The sequence below is a fragment of the Phoca vitulina genome, unplaced genomic scaffold (genome assembly GCF_004348235.1).
Source record: "Phoca vitulina isolate PV1807 unplaced genomic scaffold, GSC_HSeal_1.0 scaffold1, whole genome shotgun sequence".
Classification (NCBI taxonomy): Eukaryota; Metazoa; Chordata; class Mammalia; order Carnivora; family Phocidae; genus Phoca; species Phoca vitulina.
Genome location: NW_022589704.1, coordinates 47505638 through 47530722, shown reverse-complemented (window position 1 = coordinate 47530722; position 25085 = coordinate 47505638). Strand labels below are relative to the sequence as shown.

The 25085-nt window shown below is 34.8% G+C and overlaps 1 protein-coding gene across 1 annotated transcript in view; it reads left to right on the top strand.

Annotated features, from left to right (window-relative positions):
- Positions 1-25085, top strand: part of FSIP2 (fibrous sheath interacting protein 2) — a 107225-nt gene that overhangs the window by 47655 nt on the left and 34485 nt on the right. Inside the window, exons 15-19 of the mRNA XM_032420585.1 lie at positions 1789-1825; positions 4570-11012; positions 11061-13516; positions 15451-22359; positions 22411-24983. Coding sequence (XP_032276476.1) covers positions 1789-1825; positions 4570-11012; positions 11061-13516; positions 15451-22359; positions 22411-24983 — 18418 coding nt within the window. The remainder of the gene's footprint in view (positions 1-1788; positions 1826-4569; positions 11013-11060; positions 13517-15450; positions 22360-22410; positions 24984-25085) is intronic.

Sequence of the window (25085 nt, the reverse complement as noted above, 5' to 3'; positions counted from 1 at the left end):
AGAAACTTCTATGTTCAAAACATAATGCTAAATGTTAGGCAGATACCACAATGAACAAAGCCATGCCCCTGTGATTGAAAGGTGTTGCTTTTCAAGGATACCATGGAGCTGGAGAAAGGGGATAGAAATAGGGCAAGTTAAAACCCCACAAAGCTCACTGTTCTTACCTAGATCAATCATTTTTCTTGAATAAACATTCTCTGGAATGCTGAAAGCCTTTGGTTAATTTTCAGAGTTCAGAAAACTGAAAAAAAATGGCTATAAAAGCATTTATTATGAAATTATAAAAGAAATTTTTTTTGCCAGTTTTCCAATTGCTTTTATGGAAGAGTAAGTTTTCAGAGCTCCTTACTCTGCCTTTTTCACTGATATCATACTTTATATGGTTATTATAACTGTTGAAAGTGGTCTTCATTAAAGCTTTCTGTTATTTGGTCAATTTTATTAAGTCTTTGCTCTTTGGATCTATATGCATGCCTTGGGGCAGAGAGCCTATTGGGGACAGTTATCAGTCAATAGGCTGGGCTCCTTGAGTTCCATTTGGTACCTACAGTAGAATGTAAAGAGAATAGAAAAAATGAATTTGGGAGAGTTAGATTGCAGAATGTCTAAAAGAAGAAAATTATGCTTAGGTTGACTTCTGAGAAACCAGATCCTGAAAAAATAAAGAAGGCCAAAATATAGAAAACATGTCACTGACATCAGCTTTCATGTTCCAGGTTCCATACTGCAAAAAGGTTCTAATCTAAATATGGGTTGTTACTACCAAGCCTAATTTCTGAGCTGAAACGAGTGAAGATGGGGTTTTTTTGCTTGTTTTTTGTTTTGTTCTGTTTTGTTTTTCTGCCAAGATTTAGGATGTAATTCTCAGTCTTGCTGTTTCTCATGATTGAATTTTAGACTTTGGGAAAAACTGAATGTTATAATGTATAGCACAGGCCTACAAAAATGAAAAAGGAATGTCAATTTTCTTTTAAGAAAGTAGGAAGAGGATTGAAATATATGAGAGTATCATATATCTGATTATAAGAAAAGAGCCCATGTTGAAATTTATGAAAGTATCATAATATGGTCTTTGATCTGCCTTTATTAACTATTTGTTTTTTCTATAATTTTCATTATTTTCTTTTATTTGTTACAATTCAGAAACTATGTTTTTTATTTCATTAGTGTGTGTTGATAAATAATTCTAATTAGAACACATGATAGAATATCTTCATATGAAGAAAAGGTCTCCATCTAAATTAGTATTGCATATGGCTAGGAACCTATTATTTTAACCCATAGTTACTGAATATCATTCACATATTCCCTTCCTGCTGTTTGGTGAAAGTGTAGGTGGGACCATGGGATTTAAAAGGGTAAGTAAACGATTATCAGAAAGCTCTGGTCAAATACTTTGCCTCATGGTACCTTTTAGCAGACAGAAAGGACTAGCCCACCCTCTCCTCCAATTCTGTGTCCTCCCCCAGAGAACCACAAAGCAGGCTTGACAAAGGTGGCTCAGAATTGGACTTTTCAGATAGATATATTTTTTATGCAGCAGCTACAATTCTATTCTTCCAAGCAATAAAGTACGTGAGTATCAAAGGAGCAGGATAAATTGGGGGGGGTGGGCGGGGGTTGGACAAAAAATAAAGTTTATTCTTCCTTTTGAATTTCTGTAGAAAAACTCTCAGATATAAAGAAAAGAAACAGATGATTCAATGATTAGAAATTTTGGAAAAAGTTATATAAATTCTTGACCCTAGGTAATAACTAAATGCCCAACCTTTCTTGACTTTACAGAGAACAGAACCTCCTACAAAATTGCTTGCAAGAGAAAGTATGTATCATAAAATCCATTGATAAAGTAACATTTTTATGGTACTTTCTAATGTATCATAGTAGAAAAAAACTGTGAATCAAATAATGAGTAATCATCTATTGATATTAGTCTATCTCTTTGACTTTTTTTTTCTTTAAAGTTTACTTTCAGTTAATTCTTAAATTTTGCAGTGATCTAAAGTTCTTATCAAAAATAATGCTGGCCCTTCAGGAAGAAGTCTCATGGGCACAGAAATGTGTGGAATGACATTAAAGGACCTAGCCATCATAACAGCGTCAAATACACAAACTCATTTTATCATGGGAAGCCATTAGGTGACATGGCTTTGCAGACTTGGCTGATGAGCTGGGATGCCTGGGTCTGGCTCTAGCCATTTTAGTGAGAAGTGTCCTGGTCACCTAAGAATGTCACATAAAAAAGTACCTGGTCACCTATGAGCTGAGACTTGGAACAGGCAGATAAGATGGTCCAACTTACAAAGCCCAACTTTGGAACTAAGACCAGTCAGAAAAGACAAAGGTGTTGGAGAACAACACATACTCTGACATACTTTTTCACATGGACACTTATTCAAGTCATAGAATGTGTAGCAAATATAAAAGCTTTGATTCAAGGGAATATTTCTCAGTTTAATATTAAAATGGAAAGCAACTGAAAACTAGGTTCTAATTACTACATTTCACCACACAGAAAACTTAAGGAATATCTCTCTTTCATATATCAATATTGGAAACTTTCACACCTAGCCTTAGAGTAGCAATGTAGATTTTTTTTTAGTATCTTGTAATAAGAAAAAATATATATATTGAATGTCTTAGTTTATATGTGCTGTAGTGGATTAGAACAATTGCTTTTTCTGTTAAATTTTAGATTTTATTTTTAAAATGTTTGATTTAGGATGTCATTATATAAAACAAGTATTTTACAACATATGCTGTCATCCAAAATGTTTTCAAACCACTAGCCATTGTACAATAAAGGAAAAAAATACATTAGGAGACTCGTGAATTACAGCAAGATAGAATTGCTTTTCCTAAGGTGCCTCCACTCTAAAATGTGTAAGGAGAATATGTTACATAGGTGTTAAATTTTCTTTGAATGTTTGCCTGAAATGTGAATATTTCCATGTTAATTTAAGGTAATATTTTGGGTATGAACAGCCCCATTATAGGAATCATATTGTTTAACCTAGTGCCTATATACCAGCCTTCCAGGCTTTGCTGCCAATTACTCATATTTACAGCCTTTGTGTCTTAAGAGTAATAACAATTTAAAAACAGACTACTCGTTTATTATAGGCAAAAGGATTTTTGCAAGCCCAAAATTTATTTTCAGTAAATAAGAAGTGGTTTATAGAATTCTACAGATGCACTGTTTCTACTTTTGGTCCAGTTTAAGCTGTGACATCACCAATGACTGCTAAGAAAATGGTTTTCCAAATCTGGTCCCTGGGTTTCTATTTCTGGCTCAAAAAGGAATTCAATTTCCCTACCCTTGTTCCTCGCTCCTGATCCTTTTTTTTTTTTTTTTTTTTTTTTAAAGGGTCTAAAGCAAATTTTTTTTTTTTAAAGATTTTATTTATTTATTTGACAAAGAGAGACACAGTGAGAGAGGGAACACAAGCAGGGGGAGTGGGAGAGGGAGAAGCAGGCTTCCCGCTGAGCAGGGAGCCCGATGCGGGACTCGATCCCAGGACCCTGGGACCATGACCTGAGCTGAAGGCAGCCACTTAACGACTGAGCCACCCAGGTGCCCCGCTCCTGATTCTTTTAAACCCCAGTCTAGGGGGAGCCCTTTGTTGCTATCTTAACTAATTTGTTCCTTCATTTCATCATCTTTTCTCAGCCTTCCTATCTAAAACAGTTTGCACTGATACTCTTTTGTTGACTACAAAGCCAGTCGGTCTCCATAAGCATTAACTTTTTTGTTGCCTATTAAATAACTTTTAATAGCTGCACTTATTTCCATATATACAAATCATAGGTTCTCCTCTGCAGCAGAGAATCAGAAGAAGAGATGGCTTATTTTTCATCCTTACATCTTAGCTAGACAGATGCCTCTGAAGGCACCCAAATGTTCTGACCACATCTGTTTTGAGAAATACTTTGTAATAAATAATCTGGCATATTATTAAATAATATCATTGGATTGTAGACACTGTTTCTTCTTGCCAAAAATTGCATGTTCTTTGGCTAGACAGCAATTTGGTGACTTTTTTTTTTCTATTTTTACCAAAAAGTCATTTATCTCAGCAAAAAATGTTGGGGAAAAACAACAAAAAACTTGGAGGGAATGTGAATCAAACAAATTTATAAAAACTATTTTACTATAGTACAGAGTAAACCAACTTGAAAGTAATCCAAAATTCTTTTTTTTTTTTTTTAAGATTTTATGCATTTATTTGACAGGGAGAGAGAGACAGCTAGAGAGGGAACACAAGTAGGGGGAGTGGGAGAGGGAGAAGCAGGCTCCTGGCCGAGCAGGGAGCCCAATGTGGGGCTCGATCCCAGGACCCTGGGATCATGATCCGAGCCGAAGGCAGACGCTTAACGACTGAGCCACCCAGGCGCCCCAGTAATCTGAAATTCTAAATAAATTCTTTACTGTGTTCTCTTTATAACCCATATGATGGTATCCAGTTAGGTACTGTTTGATGTAAAAAATTAAATGATACCCTCTGTCCCAGAATACCATAAGTTGTTACATGAGTTTCTCTTCATTCCTTCTTGCCTCTTCTCCAGGTAACTTCTGAAGAACTGAATAGTATAATTCAGAATATAATGACCTGGGTCGTAGCTACAGTGACCAGTATATTATACCCAGCCATCACAAAGTATGAAGACAGGTTGCGAACTAAAGCATATCCAGTGTCTGATGGCTCCATCCTCTCCTCAGAGAGTTCAAGTTTCTGTAGCACATGCAGTGAAGAGTTTACATATGGAAGCTACACATCTGCCACAACTAAAACATTTCGGAGAGAGCCCCGTGCATTTACAGTTGACCTATCAGTAAGGCGACCAACCACACCTTTAAAACCACCTTCTGCCCATGTGGAAAGAACAACTGTGGGTAAAACATATCACGTGGAAGGACAAGCTGTATCACCTGAACTCAAATATAATAAAACCAGTATGACATATGCATATCCTAAGCTCAGAACTTGTAAATCTGATAGTCACCTTTTAGCATCATTTGAAACAGGCACAAAAAAATCTAAGGATGCCACCACTGAAACAGATGGCTTAGAGAGTCCACTGTTTCCTGATCAAAAAGCCAAAGCCATGAATGAAATGAAGAATTTAAAGAATGTTTTTGTTAACTTTAAATGTCACTTAAAAGGGGAAACTGAATTGATTTTAGAAAGTATTTTTCAAGAAATAATGTCTGATTTAACGCAGGCCATTCCTTCTATTTCTTCTGTTACTGCTGAAGTTTTTGTTGACCAAAGTGAACCTGAAAAAGGAGACTTGCTTTCCAATGTTGATATCTGCTCAGCAGCTTCAGAGATTGTGGAGAGTATGCTCGAGAAGCTACAGTCTGCAGTTGAGAAAAAATGTGTTGAGATATTTTCACAAGAAGATCTGCCAGTTGACATTAAACCAAGCTTACCACCCAGTAAAGAATATCTCAGTCCATCAAATGGAAAATCTTTAAAAGCTTCACTGCCTTATAATTTGGAACCCATGTGTGATATTGCTGAGGATATGGTACATGCCATTTTAGAAAAGCTGATGACTCTTGCATCTTGTAAGCAAAATGAACTTCCTTATCTTGAAGATGCAATTAAACTTTCTGATCAGCAACCTACGACAGACCCAACATACATGTCCCTCAAAAGAGACAACAAAAAGAAATGTGGTCCTGAACCTGATGCAGCTGATTTAATTGTTAAAGATCAAATACAAAATTTAATGTCAAATATTTTTTCCCAGTCCTCTTTGGTTGGATATATAGAGGAAGCAATCAGCACTATACTAGAATATGTACAAACTGAACTTAATAACGAGAGACTTACTGCATCTGAAGAAACAGTAGTACTCCTTCAGCTTCTTGATGATATCGTCACTCAGCTACATCAGGAGCCAGTAAAAGCAGATGTTCAAAAATGCAGACACTCTAGACCAAGAAATCTTTCTGACACTGAAGAAAAGTACAGACTTACTGGCACTAGATTATCGAATGGTCCTAAGTCTACAAGATCATTTCCACCTATTAATGTTCCTGGCATGGTCCTTTATTCTGAAGATGATAATGAAGAAATAGACAAAATTGTGAAAAATGTGCTTGATTCATCTTTCAAAGGTGAAAAGCCAAAATCACAGAAACAAGTTCCTGAGAATTGGTTTACAAAAGGAAACACCAGTTTTGAATATAAAAGAAATAGTAAACCACCTGCAAATGCTGCTTCTGGAAGAAGCAAAGTTGCATTTTGTGATGGGGGATTAAAGACTGAGCTACCATCTTTTAATAATAAAGAAATTTTAAAGGGAAAACCCTGTTTGAATAGAGACATTTTGATTTTCAGCCAAGATCAAAAGCATCACATACAAAAGGCTTCAGAAAACATAGTTAAAAGTATTTTAACAGAAATGCTCAAGGACCTCTCTTCTGTTCCGCCTGGTCACTTAGACAATAAAACTGGCAAAGAAGCTTCAGTTCTTGTGTCAGAAAAATCTCAAGGACTGTCACATCAAGAATGGATGGACCAGATGTTCTCTGTGTCAGAAATTAGTGCAGTGGCTCAAGAAATAACAGATGCTTTGTTAAATATACTTCATAAGGCTTCAAGCTGCATTCCCAATATCACCAAAGGTTCCATTTCATCATCAGTTCAAACTTCTCTAGGTAGTTCTGATACTCCACACCCGGTCAAAGAAGCACCAAATAAAAAGTCATTAAAAGTATGGTTTGACAGTGAAAAGAAAGTGAAATATTTATCTTCATTCAATGTAGATCCTGCAAAACCTTCTGTGTTAAAATCTGAAAAAAGTGAACCTCAACCTATAGATGACATTACTGATAAGATCATTAATACAGTGTTTAAAAGGCTGAAGTCATTCTTTTGTCCAAAATTGCAAATGGGCTTCAAACCTTCAGTTGTGGAGCAATCTTCATTACAATCTCAACTTAGTACTTACACAACTAAAGTGGTAAACATTGTTTTGCATGCTATCCAGAATGAACTAGAACTCAGTAAGAGAAGCCTAAACTGTAGGGAAATAGACCATACCAAATCCCTTACAGGTAAAGGGTTTTTTGCTGACACTGATAAATTAGAATCTCTTGTCTCAATTATGGAATCTCCATTATTAACTTATATTTGTGAAATGTTATCAAGTGGACATTATGATCAACGCAATATATCACTCCCTTCAGATAAGCCAAAGCCTGCAACTTCGTATGGATCTGACAATGTTGATAAACAAAATGGTTTGCCAAGTAGGCAGGATAAAAAATCTTTTCACAAATATTTGGCTACTCCATGTGCCCTCCACAGTGTTGCAAATGGAAAAGATCTCAAAGACAATGCTAGATTGCAAGTGTTAGACAGTATTGGGGAAACACTGTATGAAATGTTATGTAAGCTCCTAGGAGCCCATCAACACCATCAGCCATCTTGTAGTAAACTAAACAGAGAAAAGAATGAAAATCCCGAAATGGCTACTACATTGCAGTCTAATATTCAGCTCATTTCCAAAACAATTTTTGAATACATCCTTGCAAAATTATGTAGTGTTGATATAGATACCAGTTTTGCAAGTTCTGGATTTAAAGTCTCAGAGTCTCTTGATATCGACAACCTATCATTTGCTTCAATTATTGAGGAAATGGCCAAATGCACTAACATAATCTCCAGCATAGTTTCCAGGATGATTCAGGAGGGTAATAAAGAGGTGACAAAAAATAAAGAAAAAACTATTGCTCCCGTGTCCTCCAAAACAGGGAGCACAAAAGAAATACATCCAAATGAACTGAAAGCTCTAGCTTCAGATATTCTAAATATGGTTTTTGCTAAACTGGAAGGGTTTGCTAACGGAAATTTAGAAACTCTGGGTTCTATTACTTATGGAAATGAAGAAAGCAATAAGATAGACTTGGAATATGAAAGTCCCAGTATTTTCACAGACACACATGAGAAACTATTGCAGTCTGCTTTATACATGAATGCAAAGAAGATATCAAGTACTATTTTGAAAGCTATTCAAACAGAATTAAATATGAACTCATTAGATTTGAGGACAAGTGTAAATACCCCACCACCTGAGAAACAAATGCTTAAGAATATAGTCAACTTAATTTTAGATGCAGTATCCTCAAATATGTTTAATGAAACTGAATCTGAAAAGGAAGGCATTGAAACTTATCGATACAGGCCAACCTATGGAAATTTTCTTCCTGGAGGAGCTGAATCAGATTCATTTCTAGAAGATGTCTCACATACAGAGAAAGAATTCACTGGGGAGAGAACATTACTAAGAGAAGAAGCTAAATCAGATTCTCTTAAACAATGGGTTCTAGAAAGAACCTTAAACAAAATTGAAGTGAAACTCAAAGAACCACAGAAATCTCCAATTGTTCCCATTATAAGAAATATTTTGAATGAAATTTTTCAAAATGCTTTGGTCAATCAATTAAATGTGCTTTCTCTCTCCCACTCTCATTTAAGTGGCATCGTTCACAATGTTGGTGAGCCAATTCCTCAAACATCTGTTCAATTTATAGATAAAATGATAGGTCCTTTAGTATCTGAAGCAGATGTAATCATAGTGGCAGATGATGTTGTTAGAACTGTATTTCATAAACTTTACTTGGCTGCTATGCCGGAAAGAAATGCAAGTGAAAACTGGTATAAAACCATCACCTGTAGAGCAAATGTTTCTTTACATGAACGCACCCATGGAGGGAAGTCCTCTGTTACTGTGCTAGACAAGAACCCATGTACTCTTAAGTCCAGATTCAATGTTGACAAACAGGCTAAAGTAAATGTAGTTGAAGATATTGTACAGGCAATATTAACAAACTTAGAGACTTTTGCTACTTCCAAAGTAAAATCTCTCTTTTGTCCCCAAATCAACTTTACCATTCCAATGGCTTTACCTATTCAGCAGGATAAAAGTGCCTTAAGCAAAGCATTATCAGCCAAAGATTTGTATTCTGATGATCAATTGTCCTCTTGCTCAGTGGATCATATTACGTCAGAAAAGACCAACTCAGTGTGTCAACTCTCTTTGAATAAATTAAATACATATGCAACAGAAGTGGCTAGAAAAATTTTACAAGGAATCAAACATGAATTAGATAAAGAAAGGGAAAGTCCTTTCTTAACTCATAACATTGTGGTTTCTGAAAGTATTGCAAGTCAAGTTGTTAACACAGTGTTAGATATTGTATCATCTAAAGGCAAATGTGACAAAAACAATTCTGAGAAAGAGATTAATTCAGATCAACAAGAAGGTATTATTAAAAAGCTGTTTAATAAGACTGAATATAGAAAAGTGCTTCAGTTTCAAATACAAGATATCACTGAAGGGATCTTATGTGATATTTATGAAAAAACACTGTATCAAAATAATCTATCATGTGCCACATCCACTCTGAAATATAGCATAGCTGGGAAACATTCCGGAGCAAATTCTGAAATATTCATCAAGGATGCAAATAAAATTATTCCAAAAATTTCAGTTCCTAAATCAGATGTCATTTTGATATCTAATGATATAGTGGATATTGTTCTTCATAACCTCAGTTCTGCTGTCATGCTTAGCATAAATGCAAAAAATCCTACTTCTGCAAGATTGCCCCTGATCTTTGGTGACATATTTTCAAAAGCAGAATATCAACAGCCTCCTCTTGTGGGGTCAAAAAGTGAAAGAAAAACAGAGTATTTGCCATCCTCAAGAAGTCTGAAATCAGCTTATGCTGATGATTGTCAGATAACTACAGTAGAGAAAGAAGATGCCAAGAAATCTCCTGACCCATGTGAGGAAAATGCTAACTTCATTACTAAAAATATTTTCAATCGGTTAGAAGCTTTTGCCACAGAAAGAATAGATTCCTTAATTACTCTTGCTTTCCAGTCTAAAGAAAAGTCAATTGCTAGCCTGGAACTGGAAAATTATAAACAAGATGATAGCATCTTTCATGAATCAAGCCAAGTGGAATCAAATGTGAATGTCCTGAAAACATCCACTAAAACAATCCTCAGCCAAGAGCTCCCAGATTCCACTTTTGCAAGTTACAAAGAAAATCTTCGGTCCACAATTCATCTCTCACGAGCTAGTCTTAAGGAATATGCGGACATCATTGCCAGTGCCATTTTGAAACTTATTAAAAATGACTTAGACTTAGAAATTCAAAAGATGTATCCATATCCAAACAACATTTCATTCCAAGAAAATATCATTGTGACTGGAATTGTCAACAGTATTTTAAAGAGTTTAGATGATAAAAGATCTGCAAAGGAAATTAGTGTTTACTCAAAAGACATTCCTAAATTATTTTCACAACTAACTGTATCAAATGAAATATCACTGGGACAAAGAGAGCAGGAAAAAAACAAATTATCTCGGTTTTCAAAATATCCAATGGAACAAAACCAAATAACATTGGAAAAAGAAAGCCAGAGAATTGTTTTGGAAGAAATATTTATGAGAAAAAGAGAATCAAAACAAAAAGAAAAGACTGCATTGCTCAGCGCAGTGGAAGAAGTTTTAACTAAAGTGCATCAAAGAATAATGGAAATCATAGGCCATTTGCCTCCATTTAATGAAATCCCCCACTTAATATCTAACTCTAAAATTAAAACATCAGACATAATGCAAAAAAACTTCTTTCAAGCACAGATTAACAGTGTAGCAAATGACATAGTTGAAAGTGTTTTGGGGAAAATGTACTCTATAGTTGTTACATCATTAAATGAAAGCAACAAAAAAGTAGAAGCATCTGACAACGATACCTTGTCTAAGAAAGCAGGCTGCATCAAAGAAACTAAACAACCAGGAAAAGGAAGTAATCCCCCCAGAGATGTGATACCACAGGTTTATTCTCATGCAGGCAGTCGAAATGTCTCTCTATTAGAAAACAAATTTTTGCAGTATTCACCATTGCAAGTGGGGAAGGATTTAGTCCAAATGGTTCTTAATAAGATTATAAATTTTGCCTCAATTTATCTAGAAGAGACTTTGTCCCCAGAAAGTTGTTCTCATGAGCTGCAACCTGTAAAGCCACACAGTTCTAAAGTGAGCTCTAAGGGCAGCCCTAAACCAGTTTTTAAAACAAGCTTAAAAGCAAGATCAAAAGTTATTCCTTTGCCTAAGTTTAGAACAAAGTCACACCTAGGACCTACTGGTGCTAAGGTCAAAAGCAAGACCAAATTAGGTCCTGGAGAGAAGACTCCAAAAGACAGCCAGTCCAAGACTACCACTGGGCTGCCACACACACTATCATCAGGAGATGCCAAAAACTTACTGGAAATGAGATTGTCCACTTCAGAACTAAAAATGTATGCCAGGGATATAATAAGTAGTATCCTGGAAACAATTGTGAAAGAATTTGAAAAGGTGAAGCAAACCAAAGCAATGATAAATGTTAAAGCTTTACCATCCGATCAAATCATGGCAGCAAATACAATAGTTAATACAGTTTTGCAAGGATTATATGCAACAAGTAACCACAATTTGGCTTATCCAATAAAATACTCACATGTGGAAGATCTCAAACTTTCACAGGGGAATTCAGATGCAGAGTATCTTGCCAAACCACAAGCATGTTTTTACTTGGAAAATGTTTCTTCACAGCTCGAACAGATTTTTCCTAAAGAAGGTATATTTAAAAAAATGTTTGACAAATGGCAAGCAGAATCAAATGATATGGAAAATGAAAAGTCTAAGCTAATGATGATAGCTGAAAATGTTTTGACTAAAATTCCAATAAAAGCAAAAGAATTAGAATATTCTCTTTCACTTTTAGATTTGCCACAACTTCAGGATTGTGAAAGCAGGTGCTATAATCATTTCAAAGGAGCTTCTACTAGAGTTGAAGATACCAAAGCACAAATTAATATGTTTGGAAGGGAAATTGTTGAAATGCTATTTGAAAAATTACAGCTGTGTTTTTTGTCCCAAGTGCCCTCCTCAGATAGGAGAGAAACACTAGCAAGCAGGAAAGAATATATTAGTATTAAAAGTAAATATGATTTGCCAATCAAGGACATCCTCAGCAGTGTACCAATATATAACACAAATATAGTAGACCAAATTTCTTTGGGCTCCAGCAACCAAATTGTTCAAGAAATTATAGAAAGGGTTTTAAACATTTTAGAGTCATTTGTAGACTTGCAGTTTAAATATATCTCTAAATATGAGTTTTCTGAAATAGTGAAAATGCCTATAGAAAACTTTTTTCCTCTCCAACAGAGACTATTAAACAAAAAGATGTTGCCAAAATTACAACCACTGAAAAAGTTTTCTGATGAACCCAATTCAAATACTATTATTTCCAAGGAAAACATAGAGAATACCCTTCTACAGATTCACTCATTCCATTCAGAATTACTTACATGTGCTATTAATATTGTCAGTGACATGCTAAGTATAATTAAGAACAAGCTAGACAAAGAAATAAGCCAAGTGGAACCATCTTCAATTAGCACATTGAAAGAGACTGTTATAGCAAGTGAGATCATTGGCACACTGATGGACCAGTGTACTCATATCAATAACCTTCCAAACAAAACTTTGTTCCAAGGAGCAGAAAATACCTATATTGTTAATCAGGTTGAATTAGCAACTAATATGAAAATGCCCACATCAAAGTTAAAGGAAGTTAGTTTTGGGAATAATCCTTCACAAATCAGTGTACCTGGTTTTGTGTGTTATTCAGAGGAAAATACAAAAAAAAAGTATAGGGCTTCATCAAACTTACCCTCATATGCCAGAGCCTCTGTAGAAGATACAATTAAAAGCTCGGAGCCAATGGAAAGGCTTGATTCAGAAAATATACCATCATGCTTTAAAAATGAAGTACAAGACTACAGTCCAAGGGAATCGAACTTTGGCCATTTTGACAAAATCATGCAAGGAAATAGCTCTCTCCCTGAAGGCAGTGTCTTACAAAAACTATTTAAGAAAGCAAATGAGTCCACAGAAGCAGCATTAAAGCAAGTCATGTCATTCATAGAAATAGGAAAAGGTGAAAATCCAAGAGTATTTCATTATGGAACTCTAAAACCAGTTGAGCCAAACCAAATTCAGACAACTGTTTCCCCAATCAAAATATGTTTAGCTGCAGAAAATATTGTCAATACTGTGCTGTCAAGCTATGGTTTTCCAAGTCAACGACACATTAATGAAAACATGGAAACAATGAAACCATTTTTCCTATCAAAGCAAAACCCTTTGTCCATAGTATCTGGAGGACAAAAGAATGAGGAGAAAAGTTTGCTTGGAATGTGGGATAAAAAAATAAGCTGTATACCTGAAGAAGAAAATAAAAAACCTGAAGCCATCACAGAAGATTTTTCTTTATTGCAAAAATGGGAAAGTAAGAGATCCCCAAATGGAAAGGCTCTGAAGGAAGTTAAAGTCATTGCTTTTACTGATCATGAACTGGGTCCAAAGGAAATTCATTTGGTAGCAAGACATATTTCCACATCCGTGGTCACATATTTCAAGAATTTTGAAACTAGAGGTAAGCAAGAAATAACCTACTTTAAAAGTTGGGATAACTTAGAAAATATAGATATTTTTAAAGCTCTTCTATCCAAGGAGCTGAATTTACTATTTTTTGTTTTTATTTTTGTTTTTTTCTGAAAATAGCCTTGGAAGTGGAGTATTTAATTACTTCTTAACATATCAGGATACAAAAAAAAAAGTTTAACATTCAAACGATTTGAATCTGAACAAGCCTGTTGATCAGTTTTCCATAACTACAGATGAGAGAAAATGGCATTACTTTAAAGCAGAGGATTTTGGTTGAGTATGAGATAGACGCTCCAAAGAGTTTTTAAAGTTTTTATGCATGACTTCTCTATAATCATGCCAAATATACAGTTAATTGATTGAAGGTTAGTGATTCATCTTTTCAAGGTGAATAGTTGAAGTCTTTGCCATCTTTAGTCACAATGTATAAGAGCAGTGGTATTAACCATTTGTTTGGATTGTAGTCCAGTATTCTTAAATTCCTTAAAATCTAAATATATCCTCACAAAGTTATTTTCACTCTTTTCTAAGAGGTTGAATCATATGTAAGAACCATTTTTTATATATCAAAACCTGTTGATTATTGGCAGTTTCATTATTGGTAATATTCTAATAATGCTATAGTACTCCTGAACTGGATCAATAATTCCAGTTACCAGTAATTAGTTGCCATAATACCAGTTCAGATACATCACTTGCCAATCATTCAAACAGGAAAACATATCCTACCAGTCTTACCCACCTGCATAGGGGGGTCATTTCTCATCCTTAAAACTGGCATTCTTTCAAGATGGATAGCTGTGTGTCTGCAATTTTCAAGTTCATAAACAGACTTTCTCCAAACATAGCCTAACTAAACTTAGAGAATTATAAAGAAAAACAGAACAAACAAGAGAAGATCCATGATTCCATCCCATTGGTACTTTTCGCTATCAAATCTATTCTCTATTTTCAGACATGTTCAGGGCCTTCCAGTGATTTTACTCCTACTCCTTATTCCTTTTGGAATACTCTTTCCTCACTTTCTTCATCTCAACGTAGCCAAAGCCTGCCTAGCAGTCAAAGCTCAGCTTAAAGTTTCCCATCTCCACAATTTTACCTGATTTCAAATTTCAACTTGAAGAAGTTGGCCATCCCAGGGAGGTATATGATTTTCAATAAATACTCTTTTGAATAGAAAAAAGAATAGAGTTGTGACAAACTAAAATCTAGGGGTTAAAGTACTACTGACACTGCAACCTATCCTTCTGGAGTTTAGCACATTTTCATTTCAATCAAGTCATTATTGCAACACATCTCTGTAGCTCCCTAAAAGTAACAGAGGGATGCTTGGGTGGCTCAGTCGGTTAAGTGTCCGGCTCTTGGTTCCGGCCCAGGTCATGATCTCACAGTCGTGGGATCGAGCCCCCCGTTGACCCTGTGCTCAGCGTGGAGCCTTCTTGTCCCTCTCTCTTTGCTCCTCCCACACCCCCAAACAAATAAATAAATAAATAAATTCTTAAAAAAAAAAAAGTAATGGATAACCTAACATTAACTATTTTCACTAAAAATAAATTTTAAATAATTACATGAGCTCTCTAGAGATCACTGCAGACAAGCTAAATTGTAACATTAAACTTGGAAATCATTTTTCTGCCCCAAGATTTCCAGCTTCTTAGAGTCCCTAACCCATCTAAGCAAGAGAGATATCAGCACTTAACTGAGAGACTTGAATTCTTCAGGGTTATTTTCTCAACTTTCTGCCTAAAATTAAGATTCCACAGGTGGGTAATAAATATCTGAAGAAAACCCAATTTCTTTCTTGACTATGTTTTTTTCTTTAGTGAGATATTCCATAGGTGAAATTCATATGTAAATAATTACCAGTATGTTGAATTTTACATATTTCTCTTTATGCATGCTAAAAGTGGTAATTTTTTTCAGTTTCCAGTGAGGAGAAGGTGTCTATTATTTCCACATTGTCAAGGAAAAAATGTGAATCAAAACAGCCTCTAAGAAGTATCTACAGTGATTCTTCACTTAATCAATTTTGTGAACATCTCACTGAGTCTATTATTTGCCATTTAACTTCAAGCATTTCTGGTAACACCAAAGATAGTAGAGAAAAAAAGAAAACACTGGAAAGCCAAAATGTAGGATTTAACAAGATTATTTCAATTAATTCTCAAATGTTTGAAAGCAGGTCAATTTCTATTGGGGAACTTGCTTTAAGTATTTCCGATATCATCACTGAAATCCTTTTTAACAGTAATATTATAGAGGTTGACATTGCACAGCAAATGTCTCCTTTAAAAACAAAGTACATTTACTGCCCAAGAGCAGCTTCTGCTGACTTTGATAATCTCTTTCAGGATCTCTTAACAGGAGTGATTCATGTAATGTCCAAAGAAATAGGAATAAACCATCATCTTGAAAGCAATGGAAGAAAAAAATCATTTTCCATGCTTAGAAGAAATAGTGTGACCATTTGCAATGAAACAAATACCATGGAAAGACAGAAAGGCTCCAGAGATTGGGAATCATCTAATTACCAAATTGATCATCTCCTTCAAAAAAGTAAATTAAATTATCTGGCATGTCAGTTAGACAATCTGGTTGGTACTCTAAAAACTCGTGAATCCAAAGAAGTAGTCAATAAAGTTTTTAATATTGTTTTAGATTTATTTTTACCAGATGAACATCCAGGTGAGGCTATGAATTCTGATAAAAAGGCAGGAACATTTTTTTCATCCTCAAATGATCAGCAAAGTAACAGCATACTTGGAAATAACTTAGGCCTCACCCCCAAATCAGTTTTTCTTCTCAATGTCGTGTGTGAGAAACTTATCAGAACACTTTTGGAAAAATGCACAAACACTGTTTTTATTGATAATAGCCCTCTTTCCAATGAAATATTAGCAGAAGAATGTAAACTTTTAAAAACACTGCAAAGTGTAGAAGATGAAGAATTTGATTACTGTAAGGGAGCAATGGACTGTGAACAATTTCAAGGAGATTATATGTCAGACTTTTTAGAAAATCTGGCAGAAATGGATCAAGATTTATTATCATCAGACTCTATGCTTACTATTATTTCCCACAGCTTGGTTAAATCATTGATGGACAAACTATGTCACAGTGTACAACTCCCCCAAAGCCCACCTTTTGCAAACAAGCCTTTGAAGTACGCAAGAAAAAAAATGCAGTCTAGTTTCATAAATGCAAACAGGCCAGAATTAACAGAATTAGGACAAGGTAAAGCCTTTTTAGGATTCATGAGTCATGATGGTAATGCTTTGACAGGATCCCTGAATAGTCCCAGTGGGGTTAGCTCCAAAATACAAGCAGCATTTGGCAAGAAATGTTCAGTAAATCCCACTTCTGTGTCACCTCTCAAAAGACAGGGAACAAAGGATGTGGATTCAATACCCATCCATAATAAGCTATATCCAGGAGATATAAATACAGGTGTGTACTCGGCCACATTTTTGGAGGAAATAATTTCAGAACTGTTTTTTAATCTCTCTATTTCACTGTGGGACAAAAACAAAAACATCACTGAGGGCTGGCTCTATGAGATGAATACAATATTTGTCAACAATGTAGTGAATGAGTTTAATAACGCACAAGTCACTGTTTTACGGAATGTTGAAGAAAGGCTGTGTTTTCCACCAATCCATAAAAAAACCATTAGTAGAATTGTTGATTCAGTTTATTTTGATGTTTTACAGCAATATAAATTGAAAATGACCTGTGATGATAATCTAGCATGTGACAATACCTCAATAGCAGAACAAATAACTAACGGCATATTGTCAGAGATTTTAGACTACCAACTCCCATCTTACTTCAGAGGAAAGCTCATACCAAACTCATATTACTCTCTCCAAGCTGAAATTATATTGCAGAAACTTCAAAATAACCTGAGAAAATTTACTTCCCAGTCTAGGTCTTCAACAGGCTACAGCACCATGTTGTCCCACTCATTTTTAGAAGATATCATCCGAAGACTTTTATCTCAACTCATTCTTTCACCCAACAAGGCTTCCTCTTTGGGAAACAAATATTTCATGAGTTCAGATTTCAATGAAATGTCTACCTGTATAATAAATAAGGTTATATCAGCCATTTCAAAACATAAAATTTGGTTCACTATATATGACAATCAATATCTATGTACTGGAAAAAACCTCCAGAAGATGGTGGATTCTGTTTTTAGTAATACCGTGCAAATGTCTGACTCTCTTGTTTCAATACAGAAAAGTATAGTTAGCCGAAGCCCAATTATGATTGACCGAATAGCCAGTTTTATTATCCAAGAGATTATTGAAAATCATCTTCAACCATTTTTGTGTGGAGAAGGTTTACCTCGTCCAAAGACTCCATTGGATGCAGTATCGAATATGGTTAAGCGGGTTCTCAATGAAGTCACAGAGTCACACAGACCCCAGACACCATCACCCTTAGGTATTTATCCTGATACATTTGTAGGGGAAATTGTTGCCAGACTTTTATCAAAGATTTTCAGTCCAAAGCGTAACACTGAAATTGAACTGGAAAATATGACCCAAAAAATAGTAAACTCAATAAATAACCATTTTCACAAGTCTAAAATTCACTTTCTATATGATGGCAAAGAACAATCTTACACCTCTGTAAATATGGATATTGTGGATGAACTTGTCACCTCAATTTATAGAAATGTTTTAAAGCAGCATGGGCTAGACCCTGAAGTTGATAAAGAGTCTGAAGACAGTGATATTTTTGTGGAAAATATTACCAATTTAATTGTAGCGGCTATTTCAGATTACCTTCTTCATCCACTCTTTTCTGGGGATTTGTCGTCATCTTCCCATTCTATTTCAATGGCTGAGAATATTGTTCAGGACATTCTTAGTAACATCAATAAATCTACCAAGCCAAGTCAGAGTTTATCTCCATATAACACCTTGCTGCCATACACATTTTTAGAAGACATGATAAGAGTACTATTATCTAGAATTTTTCCTTCTGCACCTAGCATTGTTCCAGACAGAGAAACTCCAAAAGACATATCAAGAGCGAATTTCAATGAAATTGCTTCAAAGATAATCAGTGATATTAGGATGAAAATTTCCCAACATGAAATTCGATTTTCAAAAAATGAAGAAGAAACCAAGTTTGTTTATTCAGAAGGTGATGTTCAGCATCTCGTTGACTCAGTATTCAAAAATATTTCACAAAACTCTGAGTCTCAAGAACCAGTTGAGCAAAATATCACAAGTAGTAATGATATTCTTATTGATAGAATAGCAGGGTTTATCATTAAACATATCTGTCAACAACATCTTCAGCCATTTGTGGATGGAAAGCTATTACCTTCTTCATCATACACGTATTTTGATGATGAGAGAAAGCAGTGGTTTTATGCCACTGTTTATTCCTCAACTTTTTTGGAAGATGTAGTCTCTGGGGTTTTAAGCAAAATATTCCACAGGGTGTTAGGCATTGTACAAACAAAATCAGTAAGAGATTCAGAAGATGAACTGTTTGATAAAGCTGAAAAACTCATAAATTTGATAGCAGAGGAATTCTCAAAATTTGAAGTTAGCATTCTAGAAAATGCTGAGGAACAATTGTGTTTGCCTCCAGTGGAGAGAGATATAGTCAAGAACATTATTGACAAGGTGTACAGCAAACTTCTGCAAGAATATGAGATGGAAATAATGCCTGATAAAGATTTTCTAAATGACACAAAGACATTAGCTGCAAGGATAACCAAAATCATCCTTGCTGAAACTTTTGATTTCCAAATTCATCCAAACCTTATAGGAAAGCTTCCTTTTAAGTCACACTCCAAACTCAATACTAATGTTTTGATGAAGAGAGTTCAATGTAACATTACCAAATCAAGATTTCAAAGGCAGGCATCAACAATATATACTACCATGTTATCACATACTGATTTGGAAAAAATTGTCACTCAGCTTATATCTCAGATGAGTCCGTTGTCCCCCAGAACAGAACATCTAGATACTTCTCAATCAGACCTAAGTAATACAGTCATAAAACTGATAAATGAAATTATGTCAATAATTTCAAAACATGCAATATGTATTATTAAACATGGAAATGAAAAACAAAGTATAATTTCAGAAAAAGATATCCAGTCTATGGTTGAGTCCATTTATGCTGATCTTTCATATTCGAATCTATACCAATCTCTTACAAAAGATAAAAAAGGTATAAGTAACATACCTGTTTCAAAAATAGCAAGTTTTATAATAAAAGAAATCTTTAACCACCATCTTCAGTCATTTTTATCTGGAGATAAAACTCCTGATAAAACTCCTGTTTCATCAGCAGTTGATCAAACATATAAACAGAAAGCAATAGATCCTAAACAAAGAGAGTTGTCTTTCATTGTGAATTCAGCTTTCTTTTTGGAGGAAGTAATTTCTGAGCTTTTATGTAAACTCCTTTATGCATTCTCACATAATTTCTTGTCTGCTGAAAACCCAGATACAGTAAAAGCCAAAATTACCAGCATTGTTACAACATTAGTAAATTCAATTGTCCAGGAGTTTACCACATCAGAGATTTTAGTTGCAGATAACTTTGATGATATGTGTTTTTCAGAAGGATATAAAGAAATTGTTCAAAAAACAGTCAACCTTATTTATGAAAAAATTTTAGATGAATATAAATCTCTGATTCAAGTATACAAGGCTATACAAAGTGACACTGTTGGTTTTGGAAGAAAAATATATCATTTGCTATTAGAGGAAATTTATGACTATCAGGTGCAATCATTAGTTTCAGGAGAATTAGTGTCTTCTTCCTATTCTTCCCCTCAAGCTGATAATATCATTAGAAATGTGCTCAATGTCATCACAAGTGATAGCCATACCTTGCCATCATGTATTACTGTGCTGCCTCGTTCTCTTTTGGAAGATATGATTTACAAGCTGCTAGTGCATATCTTCCCTTCACCTAACACTGAAAGTGAACTAAAAGAGGAAGAAGTTACATCAGATTGTGAGTTTGTAGATGCAACTTCAAAGCTGACAGATGAAATTATCAAAGAAATTTCTGAACATGAGATCCGTCTTGCCACAGCAGAGGAGAATGCAGAAAGTATGCAATTAGAAATGATTGAGAATTTGGTTGATTCTATATGTAATAATATTTTGAAAAAATCTGAATTTCAAGCTGAAGTACAGAAAGGTGCAGACAAAAAAGGAGGCTCATTCCTCAGTAAAATAGCTGGATTCATCATGAAGGAAATCATGGATCATCATCTGCAGCCATTTTTACATAGAGAAGAATCATCTTCCAGTGAGGTATCTGATTATGGGCATATGCCTGTACTTAGTAAACCTGGTAAAGAAAAGACACAGCCTTCTCTATATTCAGCTACATTTCTGGAAGATGTAATCGTTGACCTTGTTCATAAATTCTATTCTCTTCCAAGTATTACTGAAGATTCTAAGAAAAAAGAAATCCTAGAGCCAGACATTGTGGGCTTAGCTATAAAATTTGCAAACTCTCTGATAGCAGAGTTTAGGAAAAGTAAAATTAAAGTTCTACCAAATGCTGAGGAAATGTTTTCTTTTCCACCAATTGATAAAGAAACAGTTGACAAGATATCCAATTTTGTGTATGATCAGTTCATAGGAAAATATGGCTCTAGTGATATTCAGGATGATAAGAGTAACATTGTGACAGAAATGATTGCTGCTTTAGCTCAGAAGGCAATCTCTGCTTTTAAGATCCAACCACTTTTTTCAGGAGACTGGTCTTCCACCTTCTTTTCATTTCTAAATCCGGATAACATCACCCAAAGGGTTCAGCACCTACCACAGCAAACCTCTACACAGATAAACAGATGCTTGAAACGGAATGAACTTGCTTTACCAAAACAATCATATAAACACACTTCTGTAACCACAGGCCAGAAAAATGTGTTGGACACTTTGGAAATAGACAGTGGTGCAATAAGTAAAAAGAAAAGTTTCAAAACTGAAGGAACATCAATGAAAAAAGGTGACATCCAAGGTCCAAAATTTACCTCTATAACTAGAATTATGAAAAGCAATGTAATTAACATGTTATCAGTGCCAGCTGCAAGTGTAGCAAATGAAAAGAAAGAGACAGAAAATAAAATGGAAATTTCAATTAACAAATATGGGAATGTATCAGGAGTTAGTTCTCCAACTACTAGTGTGAAAAGTAAAGATAGGCAGGAACCAGATTTGAGGGTAACTCTTAAAAATGATGAAATTGAGAAGAAAAGCATATCAGCTTCAAAAGATGAGAAGAGACAAGGTAATAAGGTACACACACAATCTCCAGTAGCTACTGATGTTATAGTATATGAGGAGGAAATACTTGGACCAAATTTTGAAATAAACAATGAAAAGAAGATTGACAAAACAAGAGAAAATACATTAAAAAAGGAAGACAACCCCTTTCAGTTATCTTTGACATCCAAAGTGAGAAATACAGGGACCACAACAGAAAATATTTTGAAAACAGTTAACCAAAAGCCAAAAAAAAAGGTTGGAAAAGACTCTCCATCTCAAACAGGTATAAATGAGGAACAATACTTAAATTATGAATATGTTCAAAATGTCATTGAAAACATTTATGACGATGTTTTAGAAATATATCATTCTCCAGAATCAGATTATTCAAAACGCCAAAGTCTCCCAAATGATACAATATCACATGTAATTCAAGAAGTCCGCCAAAATTTTACGGAGTCTGTTTCAACAAAGGATTCATCCCTCTCAATTAAGAAAAGTCTCCCAGTCAAAGAGAAAGAAGAAAAAGAGAAAGAGAGAAATACAGAAAGAGAGAAAGAGATAGAGAGTGAGAAAGAAAAAGAGAAAGAGAGTGAGAGAGGGAAAAAAACAGAAAAAGTGAAAAGTAAGGAGATTGAAAATGAACCTAGTAAATCAGACAGTCCTCACTACCCACCAAAAAGTAAACCTGGAATTGTTCCTGCTAAATTTTTAGAAGATGTTATCATCGAAATGGTTAACAAATTGCTCTTTTCTTCCTCATCAGAAACACAAATATGTGATAGATATCAAAATAAAAGTGATGGTGAAAATCAAGCTGAACTTTATGATACAGCTATGAAACTTATGGACTCCCTGTTGAAGGAATTTTCAGATGCTCAAATTAAGGTATTTAGGCCACATAAGGGAAATCAGTTTTTTCCACCTGTAGATAAGTTGTCATCACTTCCTAATGCACCTCCCAGGCGTACAGATGAAACACCCTCCAACATTAAGAAAATAACTCTGGATAAAATTCCACTTATGCATAAAATGACTGAAAAACCCTCATCAAATAAGATACCTTTCCTAGATAAAATACAAGTAATTGATAAAACATTGGTCAACAAAGTTGTTCATTCTTCCGTGTGCAATATTTTGAAGGAATATAAATGTCAAGACTCAATTTGTAAGAACATAAAAAATAATGGGGAAAATTTAGCAAGAAGACTAACCAGTGCAGTGATAAATGAAATTTTTCAACATCAGCTTAATTTCATATTTTGCGATGAGGTTACAGCTTCAGCATGTTTGCCTCTGGAATCTAAGGATGTTGTTAGAAAGGTCCAAAAGGTGGCACAAACAGCCAGCAAAGAATGTCAAACATCATCACCATACACCATCATGCTGCCTCATGAATTCTTAGGAAATGTGATTTCAGCTCTTTTATCCAAAATTTTCTCAACAGTATCCAACACTGAAGTAGAAACATCTGAGTACAGTTGGTTCAGAGAATTGGATTTCCTTCAAATGAAATTATTAAATAAAGTTACAACAGCAATCTCCAAAGATAAAGATATGACAATACAATATGTGGCATCCTTACATCCCAATGATGATGAAATTATTCAATTAGTGATTCATTCTATTTATAATAATCTCTTGTCACAGTTTGGATCACAAGAGATAATACAAAATTGTGTAGCCAGCGGATGCAGAATCCTTTCAGAAAGCATAGTTGACTTAGTCCTGAAAGAAGTGACTGGCAATCAATTGCAAAACTATTTTTCTGGAGAGCTAACTCCACATCAGTGTGCAGAAGTTGACAGTGTTGTTGAAAATATCCTTAAAGATGTTATCCAAACTGCTGATGATCCCCAGCCTCAACCATCACGTGTTCATATACTGCCTTATAACATAATAGAAGAAATCGCTGTAAAATTTTTATTAAAGCTTTTATCTGTGTTTCCAAAAGTGGATAAGGAAAGAACCAAATCTCTAGAAACTGACATGCAAAAAATAAGCTCAAAAATATTAAAGTCAATACAAGAATTTATCTCCAAAAGTAAGATTAAACTTGTACCACCAGCCAAGGAATTGCCTACTGTGCCTTTAGCTAACAATGAAACTATTGAAAAAGTAGTTAATTCTGTTTATGCCAGTGTTTTAAAGCACTCTGGCTCACACACTTCTATATTTAAGGATTTAATGGGTAAGAGCAATGTCATCTCTGATATAATAGGTCTTTTAATGGTGAAGGAAATTTCCAATTCTGAATTTCAACCTCAAGTAGAGGACAAAGTATCAAGTTCAGAATTAGTTCTGGAAGCTGTCAAAGTTATGGAAAAAGTGGTCAAAATTATTGATGAATTTAAGTCCCAGGAAAAGTCTTCATCCAAAAAAGGTTCTATGTTAGATGCCAGGTTTTTAGAGGAAGCATTGGCCTTGTTCTTGGCTAAAATAGTAAGGTTGCCAAGTGCCTCAAGCAAGGATGCAAAAAATTTATCAAAGCCCGAGTTCAATATAATTGCATCTCAACTGACAAAATCTGTGACAGCTGAAATTTCCCAAAGTAATATTAATCTTGTTGCTGCTAATCCTGAAGAACACCTTTTAAATCCAGAAAGTATAGAAATGATTTCTCAGGTTATTGATTCTGTTTATAGTGATGTACTGCAACAATCTGGAACCCAGGAAGAACTTTATGATGATATAAAATGTACAAACACTGTTTTCCCTAGAAAAGTGGCTAGTTTAATTATTAATGGAGTTTCACATTTTCCATTAGATACAGTTAGCAGAAAGAATTCAAATGCTAATCTCTTTGGAAATCTAGATGTTAATAGAATTATTCAAAAGGCCCAAAAGCATGCTGATATTGATATGCGTGAGTTAGAGGAAGAAGAGCCATATCAAGATTCAACTGGAAATTTTCCAATTAAAATAGTTCCTCATTTTGGGAATAAAGCAATCAAAATAGATCCAGAAATTATCTCAGAACACTTAGCAGTAATTTCTGTAAAAACTCAACCTCTTGAGAAACTCAAGATGGAGTGTTTAAGAAAAACCGGACATAGCATAACAGAACTGAGAAGAGCATCAATAAATGGGAGAAGCTACTCCTTACCAGACACATCTAATGTAGAAAAGATAAAGAGAGAAAGACGTATCTCACTGAATAAGTTGGGACGGCTAGATGTAAAACCCTTTGAGGTAAGTGCAAAAGCAATAGCAAAAACATAAGTGAATAGTGAGACATGGTTGTTCTGTGATTCCCTTCCTCCAACAGGTATATGGTAATGTATTTTTGTTGTT